At 38.1% G+C, this 14,189-nt stretch overlaps 1 protein-coding gene across 1 annotated transcript in view; it reads right to left on the bottom strand.

The window, feature by feature from the left end:
- The window catches only part of Tusp (WD40 superfamily protein Tusp), a 39,560-nt gene that overhangs the window by 24,596 nt on the left and 775 nt on the right, over positions 1-14,189 (bottom strand). Inside the window, exon 2 of the mRNA XM_076384244.1 lies at positions 1,380-1,547. Within this exon, the coding sequence (XP_076240359.1) occupies positions 1,380-1,547 (168 nt within the window). The remainder of the gene's footprint in view (positions 1-1,379; positions 1,548-14,189) is intronic.

Genomic DNA, 14,189 nt, shown 5'->3' with positions numbered 1-14,189 from the left:
AACAGACGCGACAGACTTCCTAATCTCTCCCAACTCACAGTAAAGGAACACTGAATAGTGGACGTCAGCCGAGTCGTTCCCAATATATCAGACGAGGAGCCAAAAATGTTCGGAACGCAGTCAAAATATTATCCATCGTGGGTTATCGGTGGCTCGCACCCATCCAATTTCTTTCTCGATTTAACGCGCCCGCGTCATGTAATAGGCTGTCATGGACTGGCTTCTGCCAGATAGCGTACACTATACGCCGACGTTCCCTGGATGTGTTCGATAACTTCACGTAGGCTTCGTTCCGCGCTGCCGCGAAATGGGTCGCCGATTGAAAATTGCCTGGTACTCGTATCGCTGCCGTACCTGTCAACGTGCAACATCGACGACGCCAGGGTATCGAGGGCTCGAGAGTCAGCCGTAAAATTAGGCCCCGGCAGTGGCTGTGAAGCTGCGATACGACGCTCCCTCGCCCTGCCACCCTCAACAGTTACGATTTATTATTGTATTATGATATATTCGAACGCTCTGAACCGGTCAATTTGTGTCGGTGGTTATCGATTCTGACTCACGTGGACCACGAAAGAATGGGTCGAGTATTGAAGATTTGTGCATAGAGTTCATAGAGGTCTACATTGGTTATATCCTACACGAGTATATGAAATATAGATAAGTTTAATACAAAGTGAACGACAGTTGAAATTTTACGTTTTTGTGTAATTATTTCTTAGTTAATGTAAAGTCAGGGATTAGAAATTAGGAATTCCTATTTTCAACAGTTAACGCGTTGCTTATGAATGAAAAGTTGTAGAATTAAGAAAGTTTCGAGTTTAGTGGTATACACGCGAAAATAGGAGCACAAAAGATGTTGACAAGTAGTAGTAACCTTAATTCCTTGTTCATACAATATAGCGACATAGTTTAACCATTTAATCTTGAAATACCTGTTTACGCATTTCCCTTATGCCAGTCTTTGTTTCGCTCGTTGCTGTGAAATAATCGGAAATGTGAAGCACACTTTCATAGAAGGTATATTAAGTCGCAGCTTAATTCAATGTGCTCGTACATCTATGTATGGATCGTTTCTCACGGGAGCAACGGAATATACAACGTAATTAAGGGCAAAATTCGCACGCGTTGGTCAGAATAATAGGAAACCCAACAGTAACCCGTTTATTCATATTCAGTTTAAGCAAGTGTTCCACTGTTATTCTCAATTCGCTGACAGTTTCCCTTATTTTATCATGCATACTAACGCAGGCAATATTATTACAGTTATTTGTTAATATGTCATTGATTAAAGTGCACATTTTCTGTGATAGCTTCTGAAGAGAGTGAAGTTTAGAAGAGAAACAAGAATGTGATGCGCAAGCAAAGAAAACGTCTCTTACTTCACTACGATGTCCACGAAGGTTGTAATTTGCCCTCAGCGGAAGTTCCGTGGCCCTCGTTCGACAGTGGGACGTGGTAAAAGTCACCCCCACGAGGCCACGGGCGTTACCAGTGGCCAGCCATCCCTCTTGATAGTAATTTGTACGGTCTAGTTTCCATCCTTCGTCCTGGTAAATGAAAGGGACAAGCTGTTAGTTTCCTCTGTGTTTATTGAAAAACATTAGGGTATAATATATAGTAACAATGTTAGAATTATTTCGATCTTTCGCATTTAGAAGCATTTAAGTAATCTTTTGTTAACTAAAACTGAGATATTTTGTAATTAAGATATTTAATATTATATAATTAAGTATTTCAGTGATAATTCTAATAATAAAAACAAGAAGATAATTTCTTTATGAAAAGTGAAAATAAATATAGTACAATAACGTAAGTTATTAATAAATTATAATTATAGTTATTAATAAATTATAATTTTATAATAAAATTTGTTAAACTATCTTATTGCATACATATGCCTATCTACTTATTAATCTCGCTTTGTCTGACTATAAATGGGTCAGCTTCTATTTCATGCGTGTACCTATTGTAGACTGAGCTTCATACACAGTGTCTGACTAGGGACAAGTGGACTTCTACTTGCCCTAGCCTCACTGTAGTAGGGCTCGATTGATGTCTACGACACGTAAGCTTCTACGTGAGTTTCTTTACAATGTGGACACAGCTCAACGATGTCTGACCACTTGACTACAAAATGCAAATGCATAAGTGAAGTAGTAGCTCTCTCTCTTGTATGTTTCTGCTCACGCTTTTTATGATTGACATGTGCTTCCGTGTTATATTTTATTCATTATTTACTCTTTAACACTTAATTGGTAGGGTCACAGCGTTTGTATTACCTTGTTTTTAATATTAGGTGTGTAAAGTATCAATGAATTACTTATAGATGATAATAAACTGAAAAATCGTGAATTCTCTGCTCACTATTATTAATCATTTTTGATAACGAAATAGCAGCAATCGTATCACATTATACTAGTGGAACTGTATCAGTTAAGGGTTAAAATAAGTTTTATCTACTTCTAATGCGATCTAACATTTTCGCAGCAGCAATTGTAAACTGTAAAGCTTTTTGAGCCTAAACGAGTTCTGCAGTGAAGTACCAGAGATAAAGTAAATATAAATTGTGAACTTTAAAAATAGTGAAGTCATGGTCTTGTCATAAAGTCGGCTCCTGCGGTTGAGCGATATCCTTATGGCTCTTTCAGTATAATAAACGAAGCGTTCATAACACAAGGCATATATCACTTTGACCCTAAAAATCTCGTGAATTTTGTAGCATACATTTGCTTGGATTTCAACTGTATAACCCGTTCTTTAATAAGAATTTGAAAGTCAAATCTCATGCAGAGCCTGTACCAACGAATCTTTTCACGCGTCAGAAAATCGAGGGACACGTTTCATTTAATTAAAATTTCACTTGCATTTCCAAACGAGGTGATAAAACGATCCTAGAAAAGAAGGGACTTCTTCACAGATTATCATTGTACTCTCATGAAGTCGCATTCCACTTTGCTACACTGTTTTACATTTTCAATTAAAAACAGAAATTACTTTCAGTTAATAAAACTCGTTTTATTTTTCGCAAAACTCAGAATTTTCATCATTCAAACAGAAACGTGGTTATCTTTTACTTCAACCCGAAGCGCAACCCTCCCGCTTGCACACCGTCGCGCGCGTCGAGCATTCAAACAAAGAAGGTACTTCAATGCGCATTGATTTTCGCACCCGTCGACACTACAGTTAGGGTTATGGAGAGATGTGCACCTGCGTTACTTCAAGCACCACTTCTATGGTCACTGTGCGGAACTGCCTTCTACCCTGTATATTTTTCAAACCCGACAAATCTGACAGTGAAGCATCAAAATTAAACAAGAAAAAAAAATACAGTAAAAAAGAAAATCGAAAAATCTAAAGTCACAAATGAAAAACCACGGGCAGAATGAGTTCATCGAAGTCGTTAAAATTTGATGTTACAATTTATGTTATACTCTGCGCTCAATATTCGATAACATCCGTCTCCTTTGGTGGGTCACCGTTCAGAAAACGAGGGTGAATAGTTTTCACGATCGATCAGCCAGCCTGGCGCGATAACAGTTTCCTAGAGCTCCATAAATTCGAGTTCGGTCAGTTTCGACTTGCAGGTTCGCTGTTAAGACTGGCTCTCTGGCGCAGGTACTCCATCTAATCACATAGGTTGGTATTACTATTCGTCGGCACGTAACTCTTCCACTTAAGCGCGGCTGCGTCAGGTGGCGAGGGCTTCAATGTTAGAAGGGTTTCATTCTCGGCCCTGTCATACATATGTAGACGTAATTACTCCAGCCGGCTCGCGAACCCTTAGAAAAATAAGCGGCAAGGTGGTGGCAGATTTCGACTGGCAGTAGCGTTGCCAACTATTCACTCGTCGCTCTGCTCAACCTTCTCCTCCGTACAATGAGCATAAAAGGCCCTGCATCTTTTCAGCGGTGTTCAATCGTGAAAAGGAAAACGGCCTGGTCTTCGAATTAACTCTGCGCCTTGTTCACTTTCGTTCCGCCAGTGGCAAACGCGACGCTCGCGCTAAGGGTGTATAGGTAGTAGGTATTCTTTAACACGCTAAATTATCTGCTACTTTCTGCGTAACATCATTTTTTGTTTCATTTTCTGAGGTGTAAGTGAGGTCCTCAAGTGATAAGGTAAATAATTAAGGCGCGACTTTTTTGTGAGAATTGAGGAGGTATAGATTTATTTTGAAAAGACTGTTGCTGGTTAATCGTTTTGAAATATTAGTTTGTTTGTGATTCCAACGCAAATCTTATTTGGATATTATTTTCTGAATGTAGCTCAAAGTGTAGAATTTTATACTGTACTATAGTGGAAGTTGGATTAAACGAGTCGATTACCTACAATATTTCTTTAGATACCCGAGAAGCAGAAAAACTCAAGTTCATTTCTTTTAAAATTGAGTTTTGCATGCTGTTTTTCTTTCTTTTTATTTTATCAGAATAATTGAATACCACAAAGATTTAATACTGCAAACTCTTTTAAATACACTCTTAAGAAATTTGTAATCACAGTTTTTGCTGCTTTCGTTTTCGATTACTCACTACACTAACGATAAAAATACACTAGAATCGTGGCTAAAATTAAAACCACGATTAAGTAATAATCCACAGAAAATAAAGAGATTAGTCATCGAAAGTAGGTTCCAGTTTCAAATATGGTTAATCTAAGCCCTACAGTATTTCTCATTTCTAATTCCAGTCGTGGAAATGTAGCCACTCTGAGTCTCCAAAACGCAAATCTGGAAACGTGAATAATTCATAATGATAATGTAGGACAGACTATCGCATCGAAGGATAATGCAAACCGTTTTATGAACGTGAAGCAGTGGCTCTTTGTGTTCGTAAAGGCGCATCTTTTGTAGCTGGCGTCCTTCTTGTCGATTGACTGGACCCTTCATCCCCAATTTGTTCTGTCTACTTTAGATATATACATCTCACTTGAGAACAGTAAGTTGACTCGGCAATTAACGGTAAGCTCTTCACGTCGAGATCGCGTGACGAGAACAAAGGATTTTTTAGTCTTTGCATTATCAGATGGAAAAGCCGTACATACCAGCCCTTTGTTCCAAAGCGGATCGTACAAACGTCAAGTACATATGTTTAAATATTAACATGTTTTTGAGTGCATGCAATAAATGGAGCGAAGAAATGGAGTACTACTCTTCTTTTCAGAAACTTCAACGCACTTTTCCATAATAACATTTAACTAATATAAAAGCTGTAAACTTTACGAGATCATCGACTTAGTGTATTCATACTTTGAGTAGTCGTGTAGCCTTTTTGATTAAGTATCTCGAAGACGAAAATCCATTTGAAAAATTTATTTTAATTATTTATTTTTTTGTGATCGTATACTTTTCTTTTTTTTTTCTCCAATTACAAACAGCAAAGACAGACATATGATCGTAACGAGATCGTGTGTTATATCGATCGTGTGCATCGGGCCTTACACATTAACTTAAGATTTTCATGTAGGATCGCTTGTTTTCTGGCTGCATCACTTATTACGAAGCAATTTGCCTTTGTGAAAGTGTTTCTACTCCACGCGTAACAATTGCTGTAAGCATAAATAAAACAATGTTCTCAGTAGCTTCTATTTCACAGAGCTCTACTGGAATAAGATTGCACAGACTCCTGCAGCCCTCCAACGCTTTTCTCTCTGGTATCGTACACTTGCGAGGAAACTCGTTGCTCTCCGTCGAGGTGGGAACTCTATCGGATATTCGATATCCCTTTAATGGCTAGGATGAACTAAAGCCGCTTGAATCGTCGCCGTAGTTTCCAAAATATCCGACTAACCGAGAAACCCGACATATTTTATTTTTCAGTAGAGAAAAATCCCATGTCTCGTACAACTGCCCGACCACTCGATGTTCAACTGAATGTTTCATCTTTTTATACATATGTAAATGAGAGACACGTTGAATATTGTCTGAATTTAGGAAGAGTGCTTCGAATGCAAAGAATTAAATGTAATATTTAAACATTTTATAATATTAAGAAGCTAATAGTTATATATTTCAGAGCTGACACGCTAAATCTACTCATTAATCTAAAACTGATCTTAAAATATTTTCGCGTATCTTAAATAATATTCAAAAATCTTTGAGAAACAGGTTCATCTTTACTGCTTTAATTTTTAATTCTTTAATTTTTACAGTAACAGAATATTACCAATTTAAACTGTATACAAGTAATTAGACACAGTGTTAATTATTTAACATGGGCGTTATAATTAATTTCTTCATAAACTGTAAATGACTGACACAATTATTTTCACAAATTTTTAGACGCATACTTCATATTATTTTTTAAATAAAAATTTGTACAATGAAACATATTTATATTGTTATAATTTCGTAACTTTTTCCACTTCTAGGTCGATTGTTTTCTCCGATTAAACGTGTGAAATTGTTCGCGTAAAATTCCCGTTCCAGTCAGAACGAGAACCTATCCGCTCAGAAAGTAGCTACTTTGAAGAACAAAGAGTGTCGGTGGCTTAACCTAGAGAACAATAGACCCGTTTGTCTTGATGGATCCTCAAAATGAATCGGATCGTCAAACTTTCGATAGCCTCGAGAGCAACTCGTAGTTTTACGTCCACATTGCATTACGAATCAAAACATGTTCCGAAAGTGATTGTCAATTCGAATTTCATCCATCACTGGCGACGTGGAACAAATCGTGTTTCCAATTTAAGTAATTTTCCGGGGTTCCGCAAATCCTTAGCCGAATGCTGCCTCCTCAGATTCGAGTTCTGCTAGTGAAAGCTTAATAACATCGCGGAGTTAAGCATTTAAATTATTCCGTAAGCCACAGTAAGAATTCAATTTAGTTCCAATCAATCTTGCAAGTTATTTATAAAATTGATCGTTATATCTTACCAAAAAGAACTTTCTAGCGATTGTAAATTATAAACAGAATTCTCAGAATTTTATGAAAAAAAACTATGAAAAGTGTTTCTTGGTACATGAAGCAGATCACAAGCAAGTAGTTTTGATACATCAGTTTCTGTGCTTATATGATTTTCTGCATGCAGATATGTAGAATCAGTGCCACATGCTTGCTTATGTATTTAAGCATTAGAATATAGTTACACTTCAGCTTATAGGATAGTTCTGCTCGATAGTGGAACAACATAGTAACCACAGACAGTGATTCTTGTTGGTCTAGGGGGTAAAGATAAGCCTCAAGTAAGCTAGGACTAGCAAACACTACTTATCGAGGTACTCCAAAGGAATCTACCACAGAATTATCCATAAATTTTCCAACTGGTTTTAATCTATTTAAATTACAAATTATTCAGAAACATAAATTATTAAAATTCATAGAATATGTGAAGGAATTATACCGCGAAAAATGTTTCGTCTAGGGAAATATCTTGGGAAATTGAATCGAGTTTGGTCAAATAATTATTTATTCCATCTAAAAGAACTCCATTCTGTTTGCCATTATTTTCTCGGTAAAATTTAAATGTGGTATCGTTGACGTTGCCCTGTAATGACGGTGAGATGAATATAATCCTCCCGGAACGAATTCAGCTCCTTGCAGTGTAATGTATTATACGGGCCACAGGAAAGCAGCTCGAGGAGTTGCACAAAGTTTTTGATTTATTAGCAGCGTTACGTTTGATCACGATACCAGAAAATGGTGTAGAAAAATTAAAGCATGGTTTTCAGAAAAAAAAGGAAACTTCGTTTCACCCAGTTGATTACCATTGTTTTTTTCTTCGCTGCCTTTTCCACGTTCGATAAAATCAAAGTGGAGCATTCGTTACTTTGGAGTCATTAGACTCGGACGTTTACACAGCGAAGTTAGAGTTAACCATTTTTCATGGAAAGGATAGCTCCGTTTGCGAGCATTTTTCTCTTTACGACGGGCTAAGCTCGTTCTATGGACGCGACTATAAAATTGAAATGCTTGTTTCTAAATCATTTCTAATCTATACTTTAAGAAGGATGAGGATCATATAAAGCTCACTAGAGTGTTATTGGACACATAACTTGGTTTCTAGTTAAGAACACCACTGTATGGTTAAACGATAATTCATAATTAAATTTCTGTTCCCTTTTTACTTGAATTATTAGTAATATCGGACATAACAGTAAAAATGTATATTTGAAATTATCAAAAGGAAACATGATCATTTTCTAGTTCCATATTCGTTGGAGTTTAAAAAGGATTGGAAATACAACTTTCGATTCTAGTTAAGCTAAAATGGGTGGTATAAATTAGAGACTGTTATCCAATTCACATTCGTCTATCTTAACGAGTTACCATTTATATACAAGGACTTTTCGACGGAAGGGGTGGCACTGTAAATTTCTGCAGGTTTTAATACCATTCAAGCGTCCTAGTAAAATGCCTATCATCAGTGCGATTACGAAGCACACGTTCTGAAATAGCTAAAATAACATCAATTCGATGAAATAGCCTTAATAGAGCTGGGGGATCGTTTTGCTGCGAATAGAAAGGAAGATAAAAAAATTCTTAATGACTGAGTAATAAGGGATAACTAAATAGCAGAGTTACAAGAGGACTCGTGGCAGAAATGGGGCTAATAAGAGGATGATCCCAAGAGTAAAAATAATGAAAGAGAAATTATTAAACGGTAATTAGAATAGGCGGAGATAAGAAGAATATTAATATAGTAGTAAAAGGTAAAAGATAAATGAGAATAATAAAGAGAGAAAGAAAGGAAGAGAAAAAATGATGAGAAATGAATTCAAGGTAGACAGAAATGATAGATACATTCGTCAATAATTTTATTTAATTTAATTGTAGTAAAACATAAAGCAATGTGTGGTACACTATAAAAAACACAAGTCAGATCAATTTTTATCGATTAGGACCATTCTAGGCCAGGAAATGGAGAATGGAAATACTGACAAGCCGTTGATCGAATTCCAACGACAGCCCGTGTCATCATGTAATCCAATTATTTTACCAGTAATAGAGCCATCTTGTCGTGGACAACTTTTCGTCAGACTGCAACTGGTGCACGAAACGATTCCACCGAATCGTTAATCAACGATTACATCCGGACGCTGAACTAATCGTTGAGCACGACGAATTCGTCGATCAAGGAACACAGTAAGCGTAATGAATTCTGATCGATTGCGTCCTGCTGCGCACCGAACTTTGCTGATCGAATTAATCCTGTTTAAGCATGAATGTATAAGTTCGGAGCTAGCTTGACTCTGATCAATCGAACTTGTATACACCACAACTACAGCTAAATTCACACTATCTGTTTAATTAAGGGTAGGTCACTAGGCTTGGATTAAGGGAGTGGGAACTAGAAGGGATATAATCCTGAGTCTCATTTTCGTATATACTAAAACAAATTTTTGCAAATACTTAAATCTTGGAAAAATATTATTTTTGATTTACTAATGATTGTCTTTAAAAGTCACGTTTACTGCGAAGCTATGAAGCTTACTTTGGCAGAAGAATTGAAAATAGTTGCCCTTTATAAAATCCTCTCAAGAAATAGAAAATATTTTAGTATATAGTATGTAGTTGCCTAGCCATGAGTCTCACAAAACCTTAATTCAACCCCATAGGCCACCTCAGCGACGAAACTCCATTGAATTCAGCATTACAATTTTCGTAGTTGACTGTGAGACAAAACTGTAACTGAATCTCACATCGATTTGTCTCCCTATACATACCACCCTATCTATGTATCTCACGAAGGAACGTTCATGTACATTCCTCTGGCGACAAACCGAGAAAAGCTTGTTTCACTCCCAAGTAAAGCTTGCACGAGTTCCTCAAAGATCCCCGAGTATTCCAAGCAGACAACCCCGTAAGTCTGACAACGTAAGACGCACCTATAGAACAGAAGCAACAAGGAGAAATCTCTAAAATCAAAGAAAACGTTCCTGTTCCCAAGCTCCTCCCAAAAAGAAGGGAAACCCAATTACTCAGGGAGCGTACCCCAAGGCGCCAAGGCACGCTTCCCATAAAGTGTATCATCAGCAAGGCCACTGGGAATCAATAAACGTCTCGTTCCCCCGAAGGAACGTCACCTGTCCTCGTCCTTCCGGGTCCGAGGAGCACAGACGTTCCAGTGTCATTCCGCGGCACTTATGCGCGGCCGTGAGTGCAGCTCGACAAAGCCGCGGGAAGAAAGCCCCAGCAGCATTGTTTGGTCGGGCCGTGAAAAGATCTAATCGCGACACCAGGCACGAACTTCATCTCCAGCGAGACGGGCCAAGCCACGCGGCCACTCCCTCGCCACCCTCCCGAATTTTTCCTCGCCCTCGCGACGCGCTGAGCCTCCTCCGCCAGCCTCGTCCCTCGCAACCGCGCGGATTCCAATCTTCACCCCGCTTTGACGCGGCCTCGAAACTCTCCCCGGTATTATTAACCAAGATCGCGAGGCGGCGAGGGTCCTGGCTGAGTCGCGAGTCTGACGCTCTTTCATGCCCGCGGAACGAAGAGGAACTCGCTTTGTGTTTGGCGCGACGCGCTCGCCACTGTTTAGAAGACACGCCACCCCCGTAGGTCTCTCATCCTGAAATATTGCGTGCACGGGTTCTGCGGGAGTTAGAACGCGACGAGCTAACGAGGCAACTTCGATAATTAATCCCAGGACGACACTGGCCCCGATCCGTGTCTTCGCGACTTTCTTTTCGCGCTTGCAGCTTTTGCGACGAGTTAGACGCGCTGAAAAAGGAACACGGTCATGACGGCGGGTGGTTTTGTTGCGGGTGCTTCACACTGGAATTAGCAGCGCGGACGAAGGTGCATTTTTGTGTACGAGTTTGTTTCTGAGTATGGGGACATGTACTATTTTCAAACATTCTTTTTAGATTCTGTTGCAAGCGTGGACGCTAACGTGCATGAGTATTTCAATACTTTTAGGGCATTGGAAATGTATAAGTACACTTCAAGTAAAATTCTTTGGTGTTTTGGCTACTGACCTTATTTCGGATGGTTATTGTATAGGTATACAAATTTAAATTGAGAATAATGTCTGTTTAATATCAATTAGTATGAATAGAAAAGTGTAGTTCATGCATTGCCAATAATGTGAAAATGTTCAAATACTTATGCATGGTAGTATAGGTGTACGTTAGAATGCTTTAGCTGTATGGTGTATAGAATTTATATACATTTCGAGAATCCATTCGAAAGTCCAGGAAATTATTAAGTGGTTATAAGATATGTATTTTTTATTGTAAGTATGTTACGTTCTAATGTTTTCAAATGATTTTTATCAATTTTAGGAAACTCTGGAAAAGTAACGAAAAAATATATCTGATACAAAACAAAATTAATATAACGTTAAAAAGATGTATACTAAAAGCCCACCTATTAAATGCAATTGAAAACTAAATTGTATAATGTATATATCTTACTATCACAATATTTGTTTATACAGTTTTAAGTTTTATTTAATCTACATTTTAAATTATTTTAATTCTGTTATCTTTTCTAACACATTAGTGTATATCACCACGAATGAGAAGAGCGGCATAGATAATACGATAGTTAAAAATAGCTTTATTTAAAATTAGAATTACTGCACTTGAGGCATCTCTCTGTAGTTTACTTCCAAATCAAATATTTTGGAATTTTTGTTGTTGAGGGTAATGAAGAAATATTTCGAAACTTGATCCCTTGGAATGTATAATACTGGCCAGAAATATGGAGGTTGGTTTGGCTGAAGATGTTTAACATCTTATTATGAAGATTTTAAGAGACACGTTCTTGGAATTTTGCGAGTTTCGGTGGAATCTATGTAATCTGAAATAGTAGAGTATGCTCTGCTAAACGGAGCGATTTTTCGTAGAAATAATTTTCGAGGAATTTAAGATTTGTGTAACATGTATTTCAACTGTGAAAAAGAATCGTAGGTATGGTTTCAGTAAGAAGAAGCTTAAAGTAATGTTGGTTTTATGATTAAAAAAACTACTTTGTTTCTTGTTTCAAACCGAATTAAATTTTCTTTATAATATTTGGAGTAGTAACAACTGTTTCAAAGTGTTACGAAAATATCTACGTCTGGTAAACTGTGTAAAATCACTTCTGGCATTTTTAAATATTATATCTACTAAATCTCTCAAGAACACTAAAGCTGAAATACAGAGATCGCTGAAATTTATCATGTAAATCGATTTTACTGAAACGCTTCGCTAATAATGCATATAAAGCGCTTTTAAAATATTTGCCCTTCTCGACGAACCTCATTATTTGCCTTATCAGCATACTCTATCAATTGATCCGATGAAAAAATGTCATGCAAACAGAGATTAGCAAATGTAGTTTCCTCAAATTATAAACATTGAAAGTTTTATTAATATTGGCACTGTTTAAATATGATAACAAAATGTAAATAATCATATTTAGATAACGAAGCACATCTATCATTAACAACATAGCAGGGATGCCACAAACATAATAGTGAATAAATATAATTGTATGTCTAACGTTCTTAATTGGATTACTTTATAAGCTGTTTCATAATTAACACTGATATTTTTTCCACTGTTTTATGTGGAAAAACATAAAACACTAAGGCGTGTCTCCAGTATTGCAGCTTTTGCTCACGCTAGGTCACCTGGCAAGAATTGTATGTACATATGTGCATATATGACATGTGCATGTTCACACTTTTCGAAAGAAGCTATGAAGTTTGTTTAGTTACATGGAGAGATCCTTGTCGACCATTTTCCCTTATTTTCTTCCCGATGGCACGTTACCACTGCCCCGGTTTTTACCACGCGGCAAAGCAGACTCAGCAAAAATTGTATATGCATACAGTGTACGTACACGTGCATACATATTTGGCAAAGCCGATTGGCCTTGCCACACGGGAAAAGTCATGGCAATCGAAGCTTATTGTGGAAGAGAAACAGGAAAAAACAGTTAACAAAGAATTTGTTTACGTAGCCAGATAAATTAGTCATGTCTTCGTAAGTCTTTAGTTAAAATATCGATTACCTTCTTCAACCTTTCTTCTCCCTAACAATACTATCTCTAGAGGAAGATCCACGATAGCATCAGAACATAAAGAAATTAATTTAACTCTTCAGCTACGATGCATCTCGGGTGAGAACTCACCCCTGTAAGCTTCTCCGTAATTTCTAATTAATTACTACAATACTAACCAAGAAACAATAAATACATAGAATACTCGATATCTAGACCTACATATAGTTGGTGTTTATAAATAGATATCTACTACTGTTTCGCGCCATGTTATCTGTGTTTTTCGCGAATTCTTGATCATTCAATCTTCCTACCACTCCAGAGTTAACAATAATCTAACATGTTTTACACCTTGTTGTCTGTGTTTTTCGCGAATTCTTGATCATTCAATCTCTCTACCACTCTAGAGTTAGCAATAATCTTCCAAATAAAGACTCCTGGTTTTCCCAGCCATCCATTACGAAGAAAGGAAATTGAATTGGGGCGGGTTCCTTTTTCAACGATACCTGAACGAAAAACGCAACGCTTCAGATACGAATCAGTACGCGGCAATTTGCGCATCTGTGCCAAACCGTATTCAATACCGGATGAACGCAGTCAAGTGTTAATTTCATGGTCTGTTCAACGCCAGTCACAGGAAAATGACAGTTTAGCCGGTTCACACGGGGTGCCGCAAATTGACCCAATATTTCCTCTGCGCGGTATCTGTTTTCCTCTTCGGCCAAATATCGCCTTCAAGTTCCTCCCGCGCGTTAATCTCTTAAGGTCCCCGCGGAAGGCGTCGTATTTTAAGCGCGAACCGACGAATTCGAGGCTCGCGAGCGCGCAGTTCCCATCTCGCTTTTCATCTCGCCAGTTAAATGCAGAACGTAACGCGCAAATGCCATCGTTCGTTCGACGTTTCCGTGCATGTTATTGCCATCGCGGCTGGATGACACGCGGCCACCGCGAAAACGGACAATTCCAGCTGCGTTTCGCCCGTGGACCGTCTGCAATTCGAAAATAACTGGCGGCTGCCGCGGCGAGCTAAAAATTCACTGAATAAGAAGCGGAAAAAGCGAGCGGATCACCGCATGTTGGCGCTTACGTCATTTTGCGTCTGTGATTTGCCGTGAACGTGGCATTACGGCGTCGTAACGAGTATTATCGGTTTAGCATTGTCAGCCTTCGACTGCCACGGCCGCATATCTCAGGGGCTATAAAGCCGAACGACACGTGAGTCGCATTTTCGGAAAATTGAGTTTGGGAGTTAATTGAAGT

Source organism: Calliopsis andreniformis, chromosome 9, assembly GCF_051401765.1.
Source record: "Calliopsis andreniformis isolate RMS-2024a chromosome 9, iyCalAndr_principal, whole genome shotgun sequence".
NCBI classification, from domain to species: domain Eukaryota; kingdom Metazoa; phylum Arthropoda; class Insecta; order Hymenoptera; family Andrenidae; genus Calliopsis; species Calliopsis andreniformis.
Note: the sequence above shows the minus strand (reverse complement) of the source record. Positions and strands in the feature narration are given on the sequence as shown.